General features: G+C 37.8%; 1 protein-coding gene across 1 annotated transcript in view; it reads left to right on the top strand.

Moving 5' to 3' along the window:
* Nucleotides 1-23,688, top strand: part of Ddx10 (DEAD-box helicase 10) — a 163,348-nt gene extending 139,660 nt beyond the window's left edge. Inside the window, exons 17-18 of the mRNA XM_060373868.1 lie at nt 5,203-5,339; nt 22,940-23,688. Of these exons, the coding sequence (XP_060229851.1) occupies nt 5,203-5,339; nt 22,940-23,117 (315 nt within the window). The 3' untranslated portion in view covers nt 23,118-23,688. The remainder of the gene's footprint in view (nt 1-5,202; nt 5,340-22,939) is intronic.
* Nucleotides 23,689-23,950: the final 262 nt, after the last annotated feature.

Below are 23,950 nucleotides of genomic sequence, written 5' to 3'. Positions count from 1 at the left end.
ATTTTACAAACTGTCTCTTAATTTGTGAAATCGCAAAAAGACAGAACAGCTAGAATATTCTTTTTTATTGTTGCTGTTATGACCAGAGGGCATACACATATAGTGTAAAACTTGGAAGAAATTTAGGAGTAACTTTGTAGCAGTTTTGTTTTTTATTAAATAATTGTGTATGCTTTAAAATGAAAACATTAGATTGGAAGTACACTTTTTCACAGTACAGCTGTTACACACTTTGTGGTTGTATGTTTCTAATCTCCCTAAGCAGAGACCCAAAACCAGAAAAGATCAGTACTTTTGTCCTTTATTCTAGCTTCTCTAAATTGATAGTACTTACAAATTATGTTTCTAAAACGAAAAATTGCTACCTTGAATTCATTGGTCATTGTCATAAATTAGGTGTGGTACAGCACAGAGAGTGTGATGTGTATGATTGGACTGGCTAGGAAGTAGGAAGGCCTAAGTGTAGATTATTATAAACCCAAATAACACCTATTTGACAGCAAATTTCATTCTGAATTACCATTTGACTATAAATAAATATTTACATTGGAATACCAAGTGAGATCTTACTATCACAGCTCACCTTCTAATATATTGCTTTTATTAAGTTAAGATAATTATGAGAAGGCCTGGTTAAATACTCATTTTCTTGCTAGACAGAACAGGACTAAGAGTTACAGGAAAAACCACAGAAAAAGGGCAACCAATCAGAAACAGCCAAGACATCTGGCCTGGGAAAGATTGTTTAGTGACTGGTCTGCGAAGCCCCTAAGCCCCGATAAGAGTCATGCAGCCACCGTGGGCACCAGCCAATCCCAATTGAGGTTACGTGGTCACGGCAGAAATTCCCCTCTCTGGCTTTAAACTGGGCCTTCAGCTCCCTTGGGGGCTGCTGCCGTGTTGCGAAGGTGGTGGCCCCAGCATGCTGGACATCTGCAGCATAAACACCCTTTGTTGCTTGCATGCTCCTCCGAGTCTGGGGTCATTCTTTCAGTGTCTTCTGGATCCCAGCACTTAATGCTAAAAAGTCATATTAAGTGCTAGATGTTATATAGTTGAACAAAGTAATTTATATGAACTGTTAGGAGTATAAGTAAATCTCAAAAAAAAAAAAAAAAGAAAGAAAAAGAAAAAAAAAAAGGCAGTTGGGAATTAGAGACACCCTAGAAGCCATTTGAGAAGGTAGGACCAACTCTATATGTTTGGTCAAGTGCCACAGTTTATAGAAACAAGAGGGACTCTTAGAAATTTTTGCTTAAAAAGCACTCTTTAGAAGCTTGAGAACAAAACAGATAAGCATCTACATACCAAGATTTTTACAAATATGGCCACTCAAAATCAGAAAGAAAAATGAATAGATCTTAGGAGATGTCTAGTACACATCTGTACATAATCCTATTTGTAAAGGTAGCTTAAATAAGTAAAGAAATAATGGCTAAGAAGTTAACAAATTTAGTGAATGAATTAGTTTATTCATTATTAGCCCAAGAAATATTTGAAAGAACCATTTCTAAATTTTTCATGATCCAACTGTGAAGATAAGCCGAAGAAAACACTTCAAAGAAAAAAAAATACCTGATGCTATTTGTTGCTGATGTTCACCAATATAATATTTAGTTAGTAATCACTGGCCGTTTACAATACTTAGAAGGTTTTTAAAATTACTTTGAACTAACAAGTGTAATTTTCTTTGAAAAATATTTAATACACATTTAAATATGTGTCCTATTTGAGGATTCTTATAAGGAGAATTACAAAATTCTGCCTAGACTTTTCCAGGTGATCAGTGCATGATGTTACAAATTCAGTGATTAATGATCCAAAGTACAAAGTAAATCCATAACTTTTAATCTAAAACTATAAAGGTGGTATAGTGCAAGTGCTTTTAAAGAAGGTTGTTAACAGAATAATAGTGGTAGGTTCTCCCCTACGTCCTATGACCTGTCTCACCACAGGTCTCTGGTCCTGGTAATGGTGCTAGGTATGGGTTCCTCTTGTGGAGCAGGCCTTTAATACAACTGGAAAGTGGTTGGTGACACCATACCATCTGTACCACTGTTGTGCTGTTGAGCTTATCTTGTTAGACTGATTGTTATTATAACTTACTGGGTACATAACATTAAACTGACTCCTAATGACTTATTGCAGTACTTACCAACTCCTAATGACTTATTGTTTAGTGCATCTCTTATCCGTCATCAGGGAAACGTCTTTTTGCAGTAGATGGCAATTACAGAGACCCATAGGTGGTTACGGTGCAGGGACTAAGAGACTATGGAGGACCCAGCCCTAAATGGGACATCTGTATCACACCCCTCCCTTGCAAGCTTCTGGACAATTGCAGAGCAGTGGGTGGAAAGATTGTAGGAGTCAGATAGTGAATAACCACAGTGAAGTGGCGTTTTCTGAACACAGCAGGACGTTTACACATATGAACCCACAGTGGTTGATAACCTCATGCACAAGGCCTGTACAGGCTCCAGCTAGACTCCCCCATGGGGAGTGGGGAGATGGGCACAAAGTTTCACCTGTAGATGAGGAGTTTTTGGTATTTGGTACCTAGCCTCTGGGAGAAGGGGAGTCAGTTTTCTTTAAGGTTGTAGCCCATGCTAAGTTATACCCAGAGTATATGGGGAACATAAATTGGACTTGAGGATTTAAAAAAAAAAAAAAAGACAGTTGTGTGGGTAGAGGAAAGGAGGGAGAGTAGTTAAGGGGGTTAATATAATCCAATTACATTTGCATAATTCTCAGAATCCAAGAAATAAATGATATTGGACGAAGTTTGTTTTAAAGAAACTTAATACATGGGGATTTGTTATATCATTAAAAATTATAGGCTAGCTGGGCACAGTGGTGCACGCCTGTAATCCCAGCACTGGGGAGGCAGAGGAAGGCAGATAGCTCTGAGTAGAGGCCAGCCTGGTCTACAAAGTGAGTCCAGGACAGCCAGGGCTACACAGAGAAACATGGTCATGAGGAAGAGGGAAATAGATATATGTATATATTTTTTCTTTCTTTTTTCCTTCTTATACTTCAGACACATTATATTGTAGCAGATAGGATTCAGTCAGCCATTAGTAATTTGGAAAAGTATGAAGGAGTGTTTTTTTTTTTTATTTTGAAAAAATACAGCTTTTTTTTAAAAAAAAAATACACCTTTTGTGTTACTGTGTAGCTCGTTGTTATTAGATGAGTTCATTAGTTAATTGATTTCTGATATAACATATCAGTGTTGATTTGTTTCCCATTAGGAGGAACTCTTTGGCATCTTTAGTTTTATTTAAGTGTGATGATATCCTGAGACCATAAATTTGATAGCTTCTACAGTTAAGTCTGTCTTCATCTTCAGACAGTGTATTTCTTTAGGAGCAGCAGATTGGAAAATTATGACTATCCTGTAGCCCCGGAGATTCGTGTTCTCTTGAGTATATGGCAACACCACACTTCTTTTGCTATGTTTTCAACTAAGTGATAACAGTTTGCCATAGTTGCACTGTCTGTTGCTTCTAATGGCAGCTTCTCTCCGTTCTTCTGATACTTTTTCAGACCTTTTATTGTTACCGGGAAGCTTTCTTCAAAACAAAACAAAACAAAACAAAACACACTAAGGTTTCTTTGTTTTTCATTGCTGAGTAGTATTCCATTGTGTAAATGTGCCACAATTATTTCTGTATTCATTCTTCAGTTGAGGGGCATCTGGGCTGTTTCCAGCTTCTGGCTATTACAAATAAGACTGCCACAAACATGGTTGAGCAAATGACCTTATTGTGTATTTGAGCCTCTTTTGGATATATGCCTAGGAGTGGTATAGCTGGATCTTGAGGAAGCACTATTCCTGTTGTCTGAGAAAGCGCCAGATTGATTTCCAGAGTGGTTGTACCAGCCACTCCTGATGAGACCTAACAGACTAGGATCAGAAGGAAGAAAAAGAAACCCTCCCCTACCAGTGGACTTGGGGAGGGGAGTGTGTGGAGAAGGGGGAGGAAGGGAGGGAACTAGAGGGGGGATACAAAGTAAATAAAGTATAATTAAAAATAAAAAAAGAATAAAAGATTGGAAAGAAAAAAAGAATAAACATTTCATTCGTGCTTTACATAAATTAAAATAAATATTTTGGTTCCAGAAAAAAAGAAAAAACAAACAAACGAAAAAAACCACTAAGGACTTTTGCAGAGGTGACTAATCCATACCTTCTTAGCTTGTTTCTCATTTTCTTATATTTAAAGGTTGTTCAGAGAGCCATTCATGTGTGGAAGAGAATTTCTGCCGTGGCTTGAGCTTGTGCACATGTTTATTTTGTTTTTCTACATAGTGATTCTGTTTCTGGGAACTCCTTAATCACGTGAATAAAAAAAAATCATTAGGTTTGTCATAGTTGGTCTGAAAAAGTTTTATAAATATGTTGACTGCAGGAAGCTTATTTAGACTTTCAAATTTGAATCCTACTTATATTTTTTATTAATTTATATAGCAAAATTAGAGTTGGCACCTTTCTAGTAGGTGGCCAAACTAATTTCTAGAAATTATTTTGTTACAGATGATGTTATACCTTGAACGTGTAGTTGCTCACTCTTGCATTGTTTGGTCCTTGCCTAATCTCTGCTGGCAGGAGACTTGTGGGGCCGCCCTTTCCTTTCTCCATGTCTGCTTTCCCAATGTGCCTGCTCACATTATTTCACTTAAATTTCAGTGAGTAAAAGAAGTCTCTTGCAGATCTGATTGCATTTTAAAACTTAGACATTTGTCATAAAAGTCGGACAAATATATTCTCACTTCTGGTCTTTGATATTTCCAATTAATATTTTTTGGTAGTTTTAAAATGTGCATGTGTGTGTGTGAATGATAAGACAACTTGGTGCTTTTTTTCTTTGATAATGAGTTACATGGAAAAAGTCAGGCTGATAACTTCTCTTACCAAGTTAAAGGAACTCATTAGAGTTATTTATACTTTCTGGATTATTATTTTCTTATAATTTTGAGATAATACAGATTTTCTTTGTTTTTGGAAATGTTGGAGTTTGTGAAAGTCTTGAAATCTTGTTCCAAGGCTTTTATAATAAAGTCTAATTTGGGAATATTAGAGGAGTATTCTATTTGAATCCATAATGAAACTTGACTGTTATCAGCTAACTTCTTATATTATGATTCTCCCATTATCAGTTGACTTTTTACATTGTGATTCTCCTTGTGTTTTCGTAGGCCAAAGACGAAGAGGAAGCCTTTCTGGACTGGAGTGATGAAGATGATGATGGATTTGATCCAAGCACACTTCCAGATCCAGATAAGTACAGAAGTTCTGAAGAATCTGAGAGTGAAGATCTAAAACATAAGATAAGGTATGTTCTTACCCTTAGGTCATTAAATATAAGTGTCACACATAGGCCCATCCATTTTTAATGAATCCAGTGGCTACTAAATTATCACTTTAAAGGCTTTTTTGTTTTGTTTTGTTTTGCTTTGCTTTGCTTTGCCTATACCTCATATTTTTCTGATCATTTTAAGGACTTTGGTTAATTTTATTTTTATTTCCTGTTACCACAAATAAGTATGATAACTGTATTCTATCATGTTTTTCTTTTTTTAATCATCCCCTTTTTAAAATCTTTTATACTTGAGTAGTTTGTAAAGTAGAGTAAGTACAAACAGGCAGGGTTTTATTATGATAATTATCAATGGATTTTGATGACAATGCTATTAAAAATTATCTCTGAAAACCTGGGTGTGGTGGAATATACCTAAAATTCCACGCTTTAGGAGGCCGAGAAAGGAGAATCACCGTAAGTTAAAGACCATCTTGAGCTATACAAGTGAGTTCTAAGACAAACTGGAACATAAAGTGAAACCTTGTCTTAGAAAACAAAAAATTGGGTTAGTGAGGTGGGTCAGCAGATGGAGGTGTTTGCAGTCAAGTGTGGTCCCAGAGATGGACTTGGTCGAGTGAGGGAGCTGACTGCAGTGAGTTGTCTTTGGCTTTGTACTGTACAGTTTGGAGAATAACAGACCATGTTGTCTCTGACACTCCCCCTTAAGGCAGCCAGTCCCAAGCAGAGCAAAGTGTCCCCTTGCTTAGGACTTAAAAGAAAAAAATAGCAACACATGGTGGCAACATCGGATCTGACTCTCATGATTTCCACCAGAGACTGGCGGGAAGTATAAGCTGTCAGCTGGAGTTCCCCACTGCGTTTGCTCTCCATAGATGAACTTCTCATGCGTAATTTCTGACTCTTCTTTCTCCTGCAGGAGCTTTTGTATCATAGCATAAACCTCTGCTGGAAATTGTCTGTCTTCTACCTGTTCTCAAGGGCACAGCGTTTTAACTGTTGGGCTTTTTTGCTGTCACTTCTCCTTTCCTATCACAGAGTTGGTTTGGGGTGCCTGTTCCCAGACAGGGGGTCTTGGAGGATATTTGACATAAACATGTTTGGGTCTGAAGTGAGGCGACCAGACACACTTCCACCTTCTCAAACAGTATCCGACAGTTGTATAATGTATATTATAGACTTCCATCCACATGTGGACACATCCTCCACAACACCCATGCACAAATGAAGGAATGAAGGAATACATAAATAAATGTAATTTTTTAAAAATCAAAAGTCTCTGAAATTTAAAATACAAGTTATACTTTCACATTCTTTTCACATTAGCAAATAAAATAATAGAAATTTTCTGTGTAAATAACTGAATTCTTTCTATTTAAGACCTGTTCTTATCTATTATCTATTTACCTTCATGCCAAAATTAAATAAAATGTGGCAAATTGAATAATGGTATGACTTAACTCAGCGTTTGTTTGTTTGTTTGTTTGTTTACCTAAGAGTTGTGTGTATCATAATAAGCTTGTATTGAGTGTTAAGCTTCATGGCTTTTCTAAATCACTGAATAGAAGTTAGGTAGCAAAGACAGATAAAGTTAATATTTTTGATGTAAAGAAAACAGTTGATGGGACCCCTTAGATGATATCCCAGGGAGTCTAGAGTTGAAGGAATAGGCCACAGAAAATATTAATTTATCTTTAAATAAGAACAGCATTTGGCAAAGATATAAAAAAAATTATTTTTTTTGGAAAACCATGCTGTAGAGACACTGAGTTAGTCTTCAAACTGTGTGCTTATTTGTAAAAGGAAAAATTTACTCTTCCAAAATGTAGTGATGTCAGAAACTTCCGGGACTTGCTATTGGCCATTTAGTCACACACACACACACACACACACACACACACACTATAAATATAACAAGTTTGTAGTGTTTTCTGATGCTAAATGACAGGCATATTAGTTTTAGTAGTGCAAAGAGCACCAAGGGTAAAATAATTTCATTAGGCATTAGAAAAATACATACATTTTTGTGTTTTAAAGTTAAGTGATTTAGGTTCAGGGCATGTTCTTAATATTTAGAAGTGACTTCTAAAAGTAAATCGGCACACTCTGCTTGGTGTTGCTTTGCTCATGTGTGACAGTCTGAATGGTCCACATGCTGCCTTAATGTCCTTATAGAAGACTGCCTCCCTCACTCCCACAACTGCTTAAAGAGTGGCATATGGGATCTTTCTTTCCTTCCTTCCTTCCTTCCTTCCTTCCTTCCTTCCTTCCTTCCTTCCTTCCTTCCTTCCTTCCTTCCCTCTTTTAAATGTTTTTATAATTTATTCACTTTACATCTCTATTAAAACCTCCTCCATCATCTCCTCCTGGGCCTACCCTCTCTCCCTCTTCACCCCTATCCTCCTCTCCTAGTCCTCAGAAAGGGAGGGTCCTCCTTCCCTACCATCTGACCCCAGTCTATCAAGTCTCAAGGATTGACTGCATCCTTTTCCTCTGTGATCTGGCAAGGCTGCCCTGCCAGGGGGAAGTGATCAAAGAACAGGCAACAGAGTCCATGTCAGACAGCTCCTGTTCCCCTTACTAGGGAATTCAATGGAGACTGAACTGCCTATGGGTTACATCTGAGCAGGGGGTCTAGGTCCTTTCCATGCATGGTCCTTGGTTGGCGCATCAATCTCTGAAGGGCCCCCTAGGCCCAGAATTTTTGGTTTTGTTGGTCTCCTTGTGGAACTCCTGTCCCCTCTGGGTCCTTTTATACCCCCACTGGTCCATAAGCTTGGAATAGTGACACTTTGACTTCTTCCTTTCCAGTTTGTATCCCCTTGGTCTCCTTTAGTTGTCTTATTTGTCTAGTTAGGGCTTCAGGTACTATACTGAAGAGATGGAGAGAGTGGGCAACCTTGTCCTGTGTCATTCCAGGCTACATCTTTTCTTTTCCTGTCACAGACTTGAAGATTTACTAAGGTTTTGTGATGCCAGCTCTTGGGTGTTCTCACTGCATGTTTACCAATTTCCTTGGTGTTTTTTCTGAGTTCAGTAAATATCAACATTTTGCATGCTGATCCTGGTGATCATGACTCTCCCAGAAGCTTATTCTTTGGTTATAAACTTGGTACTTCCAAAGATGAGTTCAGTCTTAGGGTATTAGATAGAGCAATTTAGAAAATATCTGTTAGTCTTGTACTAGTATGAATTGGTTTCAATTGAAAATTTCCTTTACTTTGTTGCCATTCATAAATATTCATCATAAGTAACACGTTTGTCTCTGTATATAGAAAGACACTTTGTCAGTAGGAAGAAGGGAGCCTGAAGAAAGTAACAGTTAAGCTACACCTAAAATATGAACCAGACAGGGATGAAGTAACAATTGCCCCCTTTAAACTTTTGCGCTAAGGTTTTTTTTTTTCTTCTTTCAACTATGTCTCAAAAGCTAAGAGATTTAACTATTTGCACACACTATATTAATTTTTGTCTATATAGTACTATTCATCATGTTTGGTTCATGGCCATCCTCATGTGAATTGCAAATTATATAAAAAAATTTCCAAGTATTAAATATGATTAAGAAGAAATACCTGGATGTTCTAGATATTTGCTATTCAATAAAATTGAGTATTTAATATTTATAACCTTAATATTTCAAAAAAAGAAAATATTAGAATCTTTCTGCTCTCTTTCAGTCTTTTATTTGTGGACTACAGCCTTGAACCAGGTCTCAATTCTTTATAAGACATTGCAGGCTAAGGCAGAGTGCCTTCCTAGTATGTGCAAAGCTGGGTTCATTCTTTTTTTTTTTTTTTTGAGGTTTTTTCTTTTTATTAATTACAGTTTATTCACTTTGTATCCCCTCCTTACCTCCCCCCTCCCCTCCCAATCTCACCCTCCCTCTTCCCCACCCATGTCCCTCTCCCAGTCCACTGAAAAGGGAGGTCCTCCTCCCTTCCCTCTGATCCTATTCTATCAGATCTCATCAGGAGTGGCTGCATTGTCTTCTCTGGCCTGGTAAGGCTGTTCCTCCCTCTGGAGAAGGTGGTAAAAGAGCAGGCCAATCAGTTCTTGTCAGAGACAGTCCCTGTCCCCATTACTATGGAGGCCACTTGGCCACTTGGGTTCATTCTTAATGATGGAAAAACAAAATGAAAAACTGGACACGGTGGGGGAAACAGATGTAGGAATTGTTGTATAGTGGAGTGCTTAGTAGGTTGTTCTAGGTAGCGTAAGCTGGATAGCTTGTGCTGAGGCCATTGTCACAATTTAAACATGACTTCTCTATAGAAATATGGAGTAAGTCGGTCCAATTCACATGTAAGTAGCTGTTCTTAACTGGTTCTTAGTACTAATCAATAGATGGTCACGTTTGAGTTTTTGTTTTGTCTTTTATGTGTTTGGTTTTGCCTTTAAAACATCTGTTTGGTGCTGGTTCTGTCTTTGAGTAAATATGATTATCTTTGTAAATGTCTTAGTAAGTGAACTACTTTAATTTTTGTAGTTTCTCTTAGTACTGATTTCTGTGGCATCTCTTTAGTCCTTTTTTATAATATTTTATTTTTGTTTTTACTAATTACAGTTCATTCACTTTGTAAGCCCCCTGTACCTACCTTCTTCTCCCCTCCCAATCCCACCTTCCCTCCCTTTTCTCCACCTATGCCCCTCCCCAGTCCACTGATAGGGAAGGTCTTCCTCCCCTTCCATCTGATCCTAGTCTGTTAGGTCTCATCAGGACTGGCTGCATTGTCTTCCTCTATGGCTTGGTAAGGCTGTACACCCCTGAGGGGGAGGTGATCAAAGAGCAGGCTAATCAGTTCATGTCAAAGATAGTCCCTGTTCCCATTACTAGGGAACCCATGGACACTGAACTGCCACAGGTTATATTATATGGGGTTCTAGGTTATCTCCATGCATGGTCCTTGGTGGGAGAATTAGTCTCAGAAAAGACCCCTGTGTCTAGAATTTTTAGTGCCATTGCTATCCTTGTAGAGCTCCTGTCCCTTCAAGATCTTTCTATCTCCCCCTTCTTTCATAAGATTCCCTGAACTCTGCCCAAAATTTGGCTATGAGTCTCAGCATCTGCTTTGATACTCTGCAGGACAGAGTCTTTCAGAAGCCTTCTGTGGTAAGCTCCTGTCCTGTTCCCTATTTTCTCCCTCTTCTGATGTCCATCCTCTTTGTCATTCTGAATGAGGATTGAGCATCTTACCCAGAGTCCTCCCTCTTGATTAGCCTCTTTAGGTGTACAGATTTTAGATGTTTATCCTATATTATATGTCTAATATCCACTTATGAGTGAGTATATACCCTGTGTGTCTTTCTGCTTCTGGGATACCTCACTTAGGATAATATTGTCTAGGTCCCACCATTTGCCTGCAAATTTCATGATTTTCTTGTTTTTAATTGCTGAGTAAATGTACATTGTGTAAATGTACCACAATTTCTGTATCCATTCCTCAACTGAGGGACATCTGGGTTGTGTCCAACTTCTGGCTATTACAGATAAAGCTGCTATGAACATGGTTGAGCAAATGTCCTTGTTGTATACTTGAGCATCTTTTGGATATATGCCTAGGAGTGGTATAGCTGGATCTTGAGGTAGCACTATTCCTAATTGTTTGAGAAAGCGCCAGATTGATTTCCAAAGTGGTTGTACAAGTTTACATTCCCACCAGCAATGAAGAAGGGTTCCCCTTTCTCCGCAACCTCTCCAGCATGTGTTGTCATTTGAGTTTTTGATCTTAGCCATTCTGATGGGTGTAAGGTGAAATCTCAGGGTTGTTTTGATTCGCATCTCCCTGATGACTAAGGACTTTGAGCATTTTCTCTTCCATTCGATATTCCTCTGTTGAGAATTCTCTGTTTAGCTTTATACCTCACTTTTTAATTGGATTTCTCGATTTTTTGCAGTTTAACTTCTTGAGTTGTTTATATATTCTGGATATTAGCCCTCTGTCAGATAAAGGGTTGGTGAAGATCTTTTCCCAATATGTAGGCAGTCGTTTTGTTTTGGCGACAGTGTCCTTTGCTTTACAGTTCAGGAAGTTGTCTCCTGTGCCAATGAGTTCTAGGCTTTTCCCCACTTTTTCTTCTAAGAGGTTTAGTGTGTCTGGTTTTATATCGAAGTCTTTGATCCACTTGGACTTTAGTTTTGTGCAGGGTGATAAGTATGGATCTATTTGCATTTTTCTACATGTAGATGTCCGGTTAGACCAGCATTTGTTGAAGATGCTATCTTTTCTCCATTGTGTGGTTTTGGCATCTTTGTCCATAATTAGGTCTCCATAAGTGTGTGGGTTTATGTCAGGGTCTTCTGTTCGGTTCCATTGATCCACCAGTCTGTTTCTATGCCAGTACCATGCAGTTTTTATTACTGTTGCTCAATAGTACAGCTTGAGATCAGGGATGGAGATACCTCCAGATGCTCTTTTATTGTAGAGGATTGTTTTAGTGATTATGGGTTTCTTGTTTTCCATATGTAGTTGACAATTGTTCTTTCAAAGTCTGTAAAGAATTGTATTGGTAATATGATGGGAACTGCATTGAATCTGTAGATTGCTTTTAGTAAGATGGCCAGTTTTACCATGTTAATCCTACCAAGCCATGATCATGAGAGATCTTTTCATCTTCTGACATCTTTTTCTAATTCTTTCTTCAGAGACTGGAAATCTTTTTCATACAACTCTTTGACTTGCTCTGTTAGAGTCACACCAAGGTACTTTTTATGTCCTTTGTGGCTATTGTGAAGGGTAATATTTCCCTAATTTCTTTCTTGGTCCTTTTGTCTTTTGTATACAGGAGGACTACTGATTTTTTTTTTTTTTTTTTTTTTTTTTTTAGTTAATTTTGTATCGAGCCACTTTGCTGATGGTGTTTATCAGCTGTAGGAGTTCCCTGGTAGAAGTTTTGCAGTCACTCATGGGAATTATCATCTGCAAATAGTGATATTTTGACTTCTTCCTTTCCAATTTGTTTCCCCTTGATCTCCTTTAATTTTCTTATTGCTCTAGCAGGACTTCAAGAACTATGTTGAGGAGATATGGAGAGAGTGGGCAGCCTTGCCTTGTCCTTGATTTTACTGGAATTGATTTAAGTTTCTCTCCATTTAGTTTGATTTTGGCTATAGGCTTGCTGTATATCACCTTTACTATTTTTAGATATGTGCCTTGTATCCTTGATCTCTCCAAGACTTTAAACATGAATGGGTGTTGGATATTTCAAATGCTTTTTCAGCATCTAAGGAGATTGTCATGTGGTTTATTTATTTCGGTTTGTCTATATGGTGGTTTACCTTGATGGATTTCCCCTGCATACCTGGGATGAAGCCTACTTAGTTATAGTAGATGATATCTTTGATGTGTTCTTGTATTCATTTTGCAAGTATTTTGTTGAGTATTTTTGCTTCAGTGTTCATAAGTGAGATTGGCCTGAAAGTCTCTTTCTTTGTTGTGAGGTTTAGGTACGAAGGTGACTGTGGCTTCATAGAATGAGTTTGGTAGTGTTCCTTCTGTTTCTATTTTATGGAATAGTTTGAAAAGAACTGGTGTTAGCTCCTCTTTAACGGTCTGGTAGAATTCTGCACTGAAACCATTTGGCCCTGAGTTGTTTTTTTTTCAGTGGGAGATTTTTGATGACAGCTTCTATTTCCTTATTGGACATAGGACTATTTAATTGATTTACCTGGTCTTAATTCAGCTTTGGTAAGTGCAATCGATCAAGACAATTGTACATTTCATTTAGATTTTCAAATTTTGCGGCATAGAGGCTTTTGAAGTAAGACCTGATGATTGTTTGGATTCCCTCAGTGTCTGTTGTTATGTCTTCCCTTTTCATTTCTGATTTCGTTGATTTGGATAGTATCTCTCTGCCTTTTAGTTAGCTTGGCTAAGGGTTTGTCTATCTTTTTGATTTTCTCAAAGAACCAGCTCTTGGTTTCATTGATTCTTTGAATTGTTTTGTTTGTTTCTAATTTATTGATTATTTCTAGCCGTCTATTCCTCTTTGGTGTGTCTGCTTTTTCCCCCCCTGCTCCCCTAGGGCTTTTAGGTGCGTTATTAAGTTGCTTGAATGAGAAGTTTCGAATTTCTTCTTGAAGGCACCTAGTGCTATGAACTTTCCTCCTAGCACTGCTTTCATTGTGTCCCATAAATCTGGGTATGTTGTGCCTTCATTTTCATTGACTTCTAGGAAGACTTTAATTCTTTTCTTTATTTCTTCCCTGACCCAGCTGTCATTGAGTAGCAAGTTGTTCAGTCTCCATGTGTGTAGGCTTTTTGCTATTTCCGTTGTTGTTGTTGAGGTCCAGTTTTAGTCCATGGTGGTCATATAAGATACAAGGGATTACTTCAATCTTCTTGTATCTGGTGAGGCTTGCTTTGTGACCAACTATATGGTCTATTTGGAGAAGGTTCCATGAGATGCTGAGAAGAAGGTAAATTCCTTTGTGTTTGGGTGAAAGGTTCTGTAGATGTCTATTAGGGCCATTTGATTCGTGACCTCTGTTACAGTCATAGGTTCTTTGTTTAATTTCTGTTTTGTTGACCTGTCTTCTGCTGAGAGTGGGGTGTTGGAGTCTCCCACTATTAATGTGTAGGGATGTATGTGTGTTTTATCAATATTTCTTTTACAAATGTGGGTGCCTTAATATTTGGGGCATAGATGTTCAGGATTGTGATGTCTTCCTGGTGGAATTTTCCTTTGATGAGTATGAAGTGTCCTTCTCCATCTCTTTTGATTAATTTTAGTTGAAAGTCTATTTTATTTGATATTAGAATGGCTACTCCTGCTTGCTTCTTGAGTCCATTTGCTTAGAAAACCGTCTTCCAGCCCTTTACTTTCAGGTAATGTCTGTCTTTTTGACTTAGGTGTGTTTCTTGTATGCAACAGATTGTTGGGTCTACTTGTTGTTTGGCTCACATCTCTCCTTAGGAGCATTAGGATTACAGACACACAATATTGTACCCAGCTTTACACAAGTTCTGGGGATTCAGTGTCAGGTCCTCACACTATACTGAGCCACTTACTCAACACTTCATTTCTATTATTAAAAAAAAATATTTTATTGTCTGTCTCTCTCTCTCTCTTTCTCTCTTTCTGTGTGTCTGTGTGTGTGTGTGTGTGTGTATGTGTGTGTGTACGTATGTACATGATGTATTGGGGGGAGCGCCTACAGGCCAGAGGAGGACCACAGAAAAAAGTGAGGTCAGCTTAATCATATAAATAATGCACTTGCTTCATTGTAAGCCTGCTGTCCTTCTGCTTTACCTGTCTTCTGTCTGTGAATATTTGAAAACAAAACCATGGAGACACATTAAAGGCAGATTTGAGCGTTACAAAACTGCCCTCTTGACGTTCTTTGTGTTTTAGGTTTTGCTTGTGCTTTCTATTCTGTCACTTAGTCACCCCGCCATGGGTCAGATCATCAGTGACACTGCTTTATGTGAGAGACATTTATGTCTGATACTATACCATATATACCACACACTTCTTTATATCTAACTTCCTTTACTGTAGTTATATATGATAATTTAATAGTCCATTAATATTCTTTCCCTTTTAGAATTTTAGATTGTGCCCATGCTTTTGGTTTTTGTTTGGCTTATCAATATAAGTGATTGTTTAATGAACAACTTTGAAGATTTGAATTATCTCTCTTTAGAAGTCATTTGAAGACTAATGAAGATTAATCCACAACTGTAAGACTTAATTTCACCTGGAGCATTGTTGTTCAGATACATGATGGTCTTTGGTGTTGAAAACGAATGTGTTAAAGTAGTTTGAGATGGAAGCTGAGGTATTTCTGGGGCGTACAAAATAGTCTACATGTAGATTATTAGCAAGAAGATATTCTAGCTTAAACTTAGATATTTAAATTTTTAATATGTGAGGAGAAACTGTTATATGTTTAAAGTTTCTGCAGAGCAGAAATCGTTTCTAACCTTGACTCTGCATATAAGTGTTACAGGAATCTCAAAAATCTAGAAATAGCACAGAACGCTATGGTGTAGGTATGGGTGTCTGACTGCAAGGGGCTCCTGGCTCTTCACCAAATCCCCAGATTATTTATGAGTAACTATAACAAAAAGATTTTGCCAGTTTCAGATAATGTGTGGATGCTTAATGAGAGAAAATGTGGATAAAGTGTGGTAAGAGGTGAGGGTTTGATGCCTTCCCTCTTCCTCTTCACCAACCCAGAACTTTTCTGATTACTAGACTTCTGATTTAAGATTACTTTTTTTAGAATTTTCATTTATGTTTATAATAAACACTAGGCACCTTCCTGTACTACAGTTTTTCACAATTCTTTTTAGTTCCATCAAAAATTGAGAATTGAGGCTTTGAGAATATTATACATTCTTAGTACTGATTCCATAAGCTGTAGTAGTCTTTGCCATAGAAGGAAACAGCATATTTTATGAAGTACACTGTAGCAACTAATCTCCATTAAGTTTGTTGCCCTGGTCTTATAAGTTAAAATTTATAAGGGGAAGCATCTCTGACATAACTTAATTGAATTTTAAAGTACTTGAGGATAGGTACAGAACTTTGGAGTTGTTTTTGTCGTCGTCGTCTTCTTCTTCTTCTTCTTCTTCTTCTTCTTCTTCTTCTTCTTGTTCTTCTTCTTCTTCTTCTTCTTGAGTTAGAACATACTTATTTATTTTTAGTTTTAAATTATGTAGAAAAAATGTCCAAGTTGTATTTGTTGACTGAAGAAAAGTGTTGTACAAATAAAGACCCAAACTGGGCACTGAGCTGCTGAACTTGGTCTACAGTGGCTCTCCACGGACAGTGTAAGCAGCAGAGATTCTCCATAAGGGAATCAGTGTCCTGCTATACCCCTAAACACCCGCCTCATCTTGGCAACTAGGCGAGCCTGAAATTTTACCGAATTATTTTTTGTGCATTCTGAAAGAGAGAGAGAAAATAAGAAATATGAAGATCACTTCAATAAAATGTATTCTTTCAGCAGCCATTTGTGTTGACACTTTCTAAGGTGTACAGGGATGTTGATCTTCTGTTTTATGATGTAATACATACATGCATCGTTCTCAGGGCAGGGGCTCTAATACAATACATGCTCTTTTCCAAAGTTTATATGAACTACTTGCCCCAGTGCCTTTGGGAGTTCACTCTACTCCCCTCTATTTATGTAAAGCACTGTATACAGCAAGTTTTCTTAGCAGAGTTTTGCCTTCAGCCTAGATCACAGCCATGTCTTATAGCACTTGAAACATTCTGAAGGCTTGGCATAATTGCTCTATCTATCTATCTATCTATCTATCTATCTATCTATCTGCTTATCAATTACAATTTATTCACTTTGTATATCCGCTACAGCCCCCTCCCTGGTCTCCTCCCAGTCCTACCCTCCCAGTCCCTCCCTCTTCTCCCCCTTGCCCTTTTCCATAGTCCCTTGCAAAGGCTGGGAGGCATTTAGCTTATATTTTTGCTTTCTCCTGCTGTATATGAGATATAATCTTAAATAGTCCAGACTGGCCTCTACCTTGCAGTGCAACTCCTCCCAAATTCTGTGATCACAGGGCTGCACTAAACTCATAGCTTTTTTAAATCTACTAAAAATAACCCAGCACCTATACATCCTACCCAACAAGTCTTGTCCTTCCCCTGTTTTTGTGCTAACTTAGGTTATCAATGGGAACAACCTTCATTCATTCATTCATTTATTTAAATTTATTCACCTTGTATCCCAGGTATAGTCCCTTCCCTTGTCTCCTCCCAGTCCCGTCCTTCCTCCCTCTTCTCCTGTGCCTCTCCCCTAGTCCACTGATAGGAGAGGTCCTCCCCTTCTTTCTGACCCTAGCCTATCAGGCCTCATCAGGACTGACTGCATTGTCTTCCTCTGTGGCTTGGTAAGGCTGCATCTGCCTCACTCAGTGGGAGGTGATCAAAGAGCCAGCAACTGAGTTCATGTCAGAGACAGCCCCTGCTCCCCTTACTAGGGAATCCACTTGGACACTGAGGTACCAGGGGCTATATCTGAGCAGGGGTTCTAGGTTATCTCCATGCATGGTCCTTTGTTTGAGTATCAGTCTCTACAAAGACTCCTGAGATCATATTTTTTGGTTCTGTTGCTCTCCTTGTGGAGCTCCTGTCCCTTCCAGGTCTTTGTATCTCCCCCTTCTTTTATAAGATTCCCTGCACTCTGCCCAAAGTTTGGCTATGAGTCTCAACATCTGCTTCAGTATCCTGCTGGGTAGTCTTTCAAAGGCCTCTGTGGTAGGCTCCTGTCCTGTTCCCAGTTTTCTCCCTCTTCCCGATGTCTGTCCCGTTTGCCTTCCTGAAAGAGGACTGAGCATCTTCCCTACGGTCCTTCTTGCTTAGCCTCTTTAGCTGTACAGATTTTAGATGTTTATCCCATATTGAATGTCTAACATCCACTTATAAGGGAGTACATACCATGTGTGTCTTTCTGCTCCTGGGTTACCTCACTCAGGATGATCTTTTCTAGTTCCATTCATTTGCCTACAGATTTCATGATTTCCTTGTTTTTAATTGCTGAGTAGTATTCCTTTGTGTAAATGTACCTTTTTTTTCCACATCATGTACTTTGAAGCTTTGTGGAATTACAAAGATAATTTACATGTACCCAGCTACTTAGAACTGTGAATTTAATTTTTATTTCAAAGACTAATATAGGATGGTTGTAGAAAATACATATATTAGCAAAAAGAACATTTAAAAGTAAACTTCCAAATTTTTCTGTACATATATTTTAAAATATGGATGGATCTTCATTCTCTGTTGGTTTCTTAAAAAATTTCAGTATTCATAAGAAATTTTCAGTAGATAGTTAATATATTTAGTGAATTAATCCTTTCTGGTTGGATTTTGGGGTTTTAACTTTCTGGAATTATAAAAGCTCTATTTTAAGTATCTTTCTTAAGAATTATTTGAGCATAGCCTTATTTATTGTCTTGGGCAAGATTCCCAGAAGAAAATTTTCTGGGCGAGCTTACTGAAATTTTGGAAAGGTGCTGTCAAGTGACATACAGGTAACAAAAATCACATTAGTATCAGTAAGTACTAATACTGAGTTCTGAATAACTGTTGAACAATTTGAGCTATATTAAATTCAGAGGAAAAAGATCCCTATCAATAGATCAGTTGTTTCCTTTCAGGGAAGACATTGAAGCAGAGGTGAGCCTTTAGTGTAACAGCTGGAAAGAGATGCCTTACTCCTAATAGAAGCACAGGTGGAAATGCTGACCCAGTGTGCAGACTTGGGTATCCTCCCTATCTTTTGTTGGTCTTGAATTTAACACAGAGGCTGTTTTTGTTGTAGGAGACACAATTATAGTTGTCTGAAAATAGTTTAAATGTTGAAGCCAGAAAACCAAAATATAGAAAAAATAAATTTAGCTTCTAGAAGATTTTTTAGTTTGGGGTACAGAGAATTTAGGAAATAAAGAAGTTATGTCCTGCTTAAAAATCAGTTCTTAACATATTAACATTTAAAATTTCAGATTTTTATTTTTCTCTTTCCTTCATTATTGCAAGTAAATAATGGGCTCACATATTTGCTTTAGATACAATGACATGCTTTTGTATTACTGTTTTCAGTAAAGTCTCAGTCATTGAATTTCCCTTTTGCTGTCTATTCATAGTACCTATTAAAGGTAGTGTTTTCATCTGTACTTAGTTGTATTATCTGTACTTTAAATTCACAATAATGAAGTCTCTGGTTTTTAGATTATTAAACGATTAGTATCCCTGAATCATTTGACTTTGATAGTAGGGGGCATTTGGTGCTCTGAGCTAAGGCTTACTTTTACTTTTTTTTTTTTTTAAATAAGTTTTACCTCATCATATTCTAAAACCTTATAGGTTGAGGATAAGTGTGGTACCTGGGAATTTATTCATGGTTTGTTTCCACAGATTGAACAACAGAGCACATTTTACAAAATGAAAGACACACCTGAAGGAATCCTACTTACATTATCTTTTTCTGATTTACGTGCAAAGAAGCTTAACAATTTCTAAGCTTCATATTCTAGATTTTTTTTGTAATTCTTCAGAATATATGTTATTCCCATTCACACACATGTATACATTTATACTCATATGTACAAACATACATACATATATATTTACATGTACTCTCATATACAAATACATGTATGTACATGAAAGCATACACGCTTGTAAACACACAGGTTCAGAAACACAAGCATGCACAAACAACATTCACAAAGACATAAACAGACACAAATAACAAATACATGCTTTTACTTTTTAAGATGTACTTTATCAGTTGGTATGTTGTTAATATTGAGGTATCATAGTATGGCCGTTTCTGATACTTGGCACAAACATTTGATGAGTGGGTAAGAGCTCAGCACTTTATGACTTATAGGAGTGCTGGTAGAACGATAAAATGTGGAACTCAAAGCCAGATATTCTGCACATTGAAGGCTTCTACCCACCTGATGGTGTGTGGCTACGTTAGGCTGTGGGGTTTGATGAGGTTTTGTTTTATTTTGTTTTCCCCTTGTTGCTGTGACCGAGTATCAGACAAGAAGCAGCTTAAGGAAAGAATGCTTTGTGTTATTAGCTTAGAGTTCTAAGGGACAAGGTCAGTAACGGCTGGGAAGAGATGGCAGCAGATCATTGGAAGCTGGTCGCCTTGCCTTTGCAGTCAAAAAGCAGAGAGGTAGGACACTGATGCCCAAATGGTTTTCACAGTCTTAGTCAGCCAGGACCCCAATCTATGGAATGTTACAGAGGGTGGAGCCTCTCATCTAGTTAACCCAACCTGCACACTCCCTCACAGATATGCTCAGGTGTTTGTCTGAAAGATGATTCTAGATCTGTCAATCTGACAGTCAGTATTAAGCATCACCACCACCATTAGCTAGATAGAATGTTCTGTTTAATAGATGGAATGATTGGTCACAAGCTGTGCTTCTTAATTTGTAGAAAATAATTTAAGAACCAAGAAATTCATTTGAACATGGTCTATATTCGTCTGCTAACAGACAAGGCTATCTCAGCCCCTTTTAGATCCAGTGCACTCCGACCACACACCAAGTGCTCAGAGGACAGAGCCATCTGCCTAATGCAGCAGAGTATGAAACAGCTGAGGGCTTCTAGCACCTTGGCGTTGGAAAGAGGCCCTTTTGGACGAAACAAGATCATTGCTTTTCTGATTACTGTTTCGAGGGGCTCCAGTTGTGGCAGCTTATCTGTGGATTTGCCATCCTGTTGCCAGATGACTGGTTATTCATAACACTGCTTATTTGCTTGCTATAGAAGGTAGTCACAAAGTGCCTCCCTAAAGTTCCATTTGCTAATTGAACATAGGTGACGTTCATGTCTTATTTTCCTTTGGGGAAAACATCTGGAGCAGCTGTGTTCTGCAGAGAGTACAATGTGCAAGAGCACATTAACAGAGGAAGACACATTAGTCGAGTCTCCTAGCTAAGCCTTCTCTGAGCCTCTCCGAGGTGCAGTTGATGTGAGAGGTGGACAAGCCAGTGCTGTCTTCAGGTATCTGTGGCACAGTCCACAATCTGTGGATCGGCACAGAACTGGCCACACTCCTAAGGACATTAGGACTGAGTATCTTTTTTTAAAGCTTTTTTAAGTCAATAAGAATTATCTTAATTCTTTGCTGTGTGAGTTCCCTTCAAAAAGTCTTTCATGTTCATTGTTCCAGGCTCCGTTTCAAAATTCAGCAATTTGGGGCTTTGAATAACCACATCATGTCATCTAGTTTGCCTTTACTCTTTTGATGAAAGGAAATGGCTGAGTCAGAGCTTGTGGGTCCTTCAGGGAGGGAAATGGGGGATTATCCGTAGCTTTGCTTCCAGCTGGTTATAAATGGAGATGCTGATTAGGCATTTTTACTTTTATATCAGCTATCTTCTGAACAGTAATGGAGGCCATTCAGACTTGAACAGTTTGTTCTTTCTGAATACATCGTGTGGTTGGAATGATAATGTAATATTTATGTAGGGATTTTTTTTTTCTGCTGCTGCTGCTTATTATATACAGCCACTGTGGGAATTTTTGAACAGGTGTTAATTTTTTTAGGCAGAAAGTAAGTTCGTATGTGAAGAACTACTGTATGTTTTTGTTTATCTAGTTTTATTTAATTCTCAGAATGATTGTAAGCAAATAATTTAACCTCAGAGTTTAGCCAATTGGCTACTGTTTCTCTCCTCCTTCCCTCTCTCTGTCTCCAGTCTCCTCCTTCCTTTTCCCCCTTTTTTTTCCCTCTTTCTTTCCCCTCCTTCCTCCATCCCTCCCTTCCCCCCTCATTATGGGTTTATATAAATTTTAAGAATCTTTTCCTAGTTCCATATAAATTTAAGAATTGTTTTCCCCACTTCTGTAGAGAATGACATTGATACTTTGACTGTGTTGACTCTGGAGCCATTTTGGACATTTTTAACAATGTTGATTATTTTAATCTATGAATGCAGAATGTATTTTTACTTTTTGTTTTCTCTTTAAAATTTTCTCATTAGTGTCTCATTGTTGAGCTCATTCACCAGGTGAACGAGCTAATAAGCTGTTTCATTTTTATAACTACTGTAAATAGGACAGCTTTCTTGATTTGCATTTCAGAAAACTCACTGTTGGACATAGTAATATTACTGATTTTTGTATGTTGATTTTATGTTGCCTAGTTTGCTGATTCGTTTTAATATTTTGTAGGTGAAATTTTGGGGGATTTTCTGTATAAAATATCTAGTCTTTCTGTGGTTTCTCTAATAGTCTGTCTTGGTAGTTAAGTGAATCATGCTGTTGCTGTGTTTTCTTTCCTATTACTGTTTGATGTTTGTCTGTTACGGCTGTCTGCTTGTGGTTACCATGTTTTGTTTGTACTAGATTAAGCTATTTTGAAATGGTTGCTGACTTCCTTAGCCTGTGCTGATCAGTTGGCTTGCAAGCAGCTGCTCACCTTGACGAGTGTGCGGCAGGGGAGCCTGTCGGCCATTCTCAGTGAGCCGCCATCTTGTTCCATGCTCACCACTTGAGTTGCCTTGTATATGATATCTAAAAGTTTTTAAGATTTTTAAAAATACATTTATTGAGTTATGAATGTGCATGGCCACTTGCGGAAGTCAGAAAATAATTTTGCCATGTGAGTTCCCCAGAATTGAACTCAGGTAACCGTCTCACCTGCACTGTTTTTTGGTTTTTATTTAAAGTATCTACTGATTTTTGTTTTCTTCTCGGAGGTTGGTTCTACTTTAGTGGCCAGTGTGCAGGATGTATGCATACATAGTCAGCGGGGCTTAGTTTCCTAAGACTGCATGCACACATTAGGTCTGCAGTTTTAAGGGAAGGTAATTCATTTGGTGTTTTTTGACATCTTATGCTCTTTATCATAACAAAACCCTGTTACTTAGAATTAGTATCTGATACTCCTATCTGTACCTATAGCCTGCATAGCCATCTAAACCTAAAGGATAGCTTAACTTTAAATAGAGATATTTGATATATTAAGACAAGGATAGTCTTAATGTTGTGTACATATGACATTGGTGTCCTAGTGTTATGTTTTTTCTGTTTCACATAATGTCATTTTGTCCACAACCTATTCTATATTGGGTTATTCTGTCCCTTTTTACATTAAATCATTGGATTTGTCCCACCAGTGACACCAAGAAGAAGCAAGAAACGAGGAAAAGAAACAACACTGAAGTGGATGATCTAAGACCAAGAAACCATCATGGAAAGAAGGCCAAGTGGGAAGCATTAGAGCCTTTGGATACAGGCCTATCTTTAGCAGAGGATGAAGAGCTGGTGTTACACCTGCTCAAAAATCAAAACTAAATACTCCGTGTGTCTTTGTGCACTTTGAAACCTCTGGATACCATTGTGAGCTCAAGAAGTTGAAAAAAGCTTTGGAACATTTAGGTATTTTGTGTCCCATTCTCAGAGGATACATTCTCTAACAGAATAATGATATCTCTGGTCTCCTTCACAAACTGGGTTTTGGAACATGCTCAGGATAGGGTGTATTATGCACTGCACCATTTTGTGTGCGCTATTAGAATGTATTTATACGCTCTTATTCCCCATCATTGGAAATGCTCGTTTTGTTTGTTTTCACAGTGCTGAGGACTAAACCAAGGCCTTGTACGTGGTAGATGAGTGCTCTGCTACTGAGCTATGTGCCCACTCCCGTTTCTTTGTTTTACAGGCAGGTTCTGGATCGCTTGTTCATTTGGAAATACCCATCATTTATACAATACTGAAATGTTAATGTTATTGTTAAATAACTAATAATTTTATGAATATTTCATTATCTCCAAAGAAACAGTATAATGGACTAGCTATGACAAATAATGAGTATTTTTTTAATTGAGTTCATAAAAAATAAACATATTTCCTATAATTTAAAGTACTGTTGTTTTCATTGTTCCAGTGATATGAAAGACACTCAAGGAGAGATTCATAAAATTAAAACATGACAAATTCCTGAAACAGATACTGTTATTTTAACCTGCTCAGAAGTAACACATTGCACTTATACTTGCGGATTGCTTGCAGTTTTTCATAAAATCTCTAGATGTCTGAAAACATTTTTCTTGTACTCTATTCAACAGGTGTCATGGGTCTCCACAGAACTCCTGACAGCGAGAAGAGGGGCTAGACCCTCTGTT

This window comes from Meriones unguiculatus, chromosome 1, assembly GCF_030254825.1.
Source record: "Meriones unguiculatus strain TT.TT164.6M chromosome 1, Bangor_MerUng_6.1, whole genome shotgun sequence".
NCBI classification, from domain to species: Eukaryota; Metazoa; Chordata; class Mammalia; order Rodentia; family Muridae; genus Meriones; species Meriones unguiculatus.
Note: the sequence above shows the minus strand (reverse complement) of the source record. Positions and strands in the feature narration are given on the sequence as shown.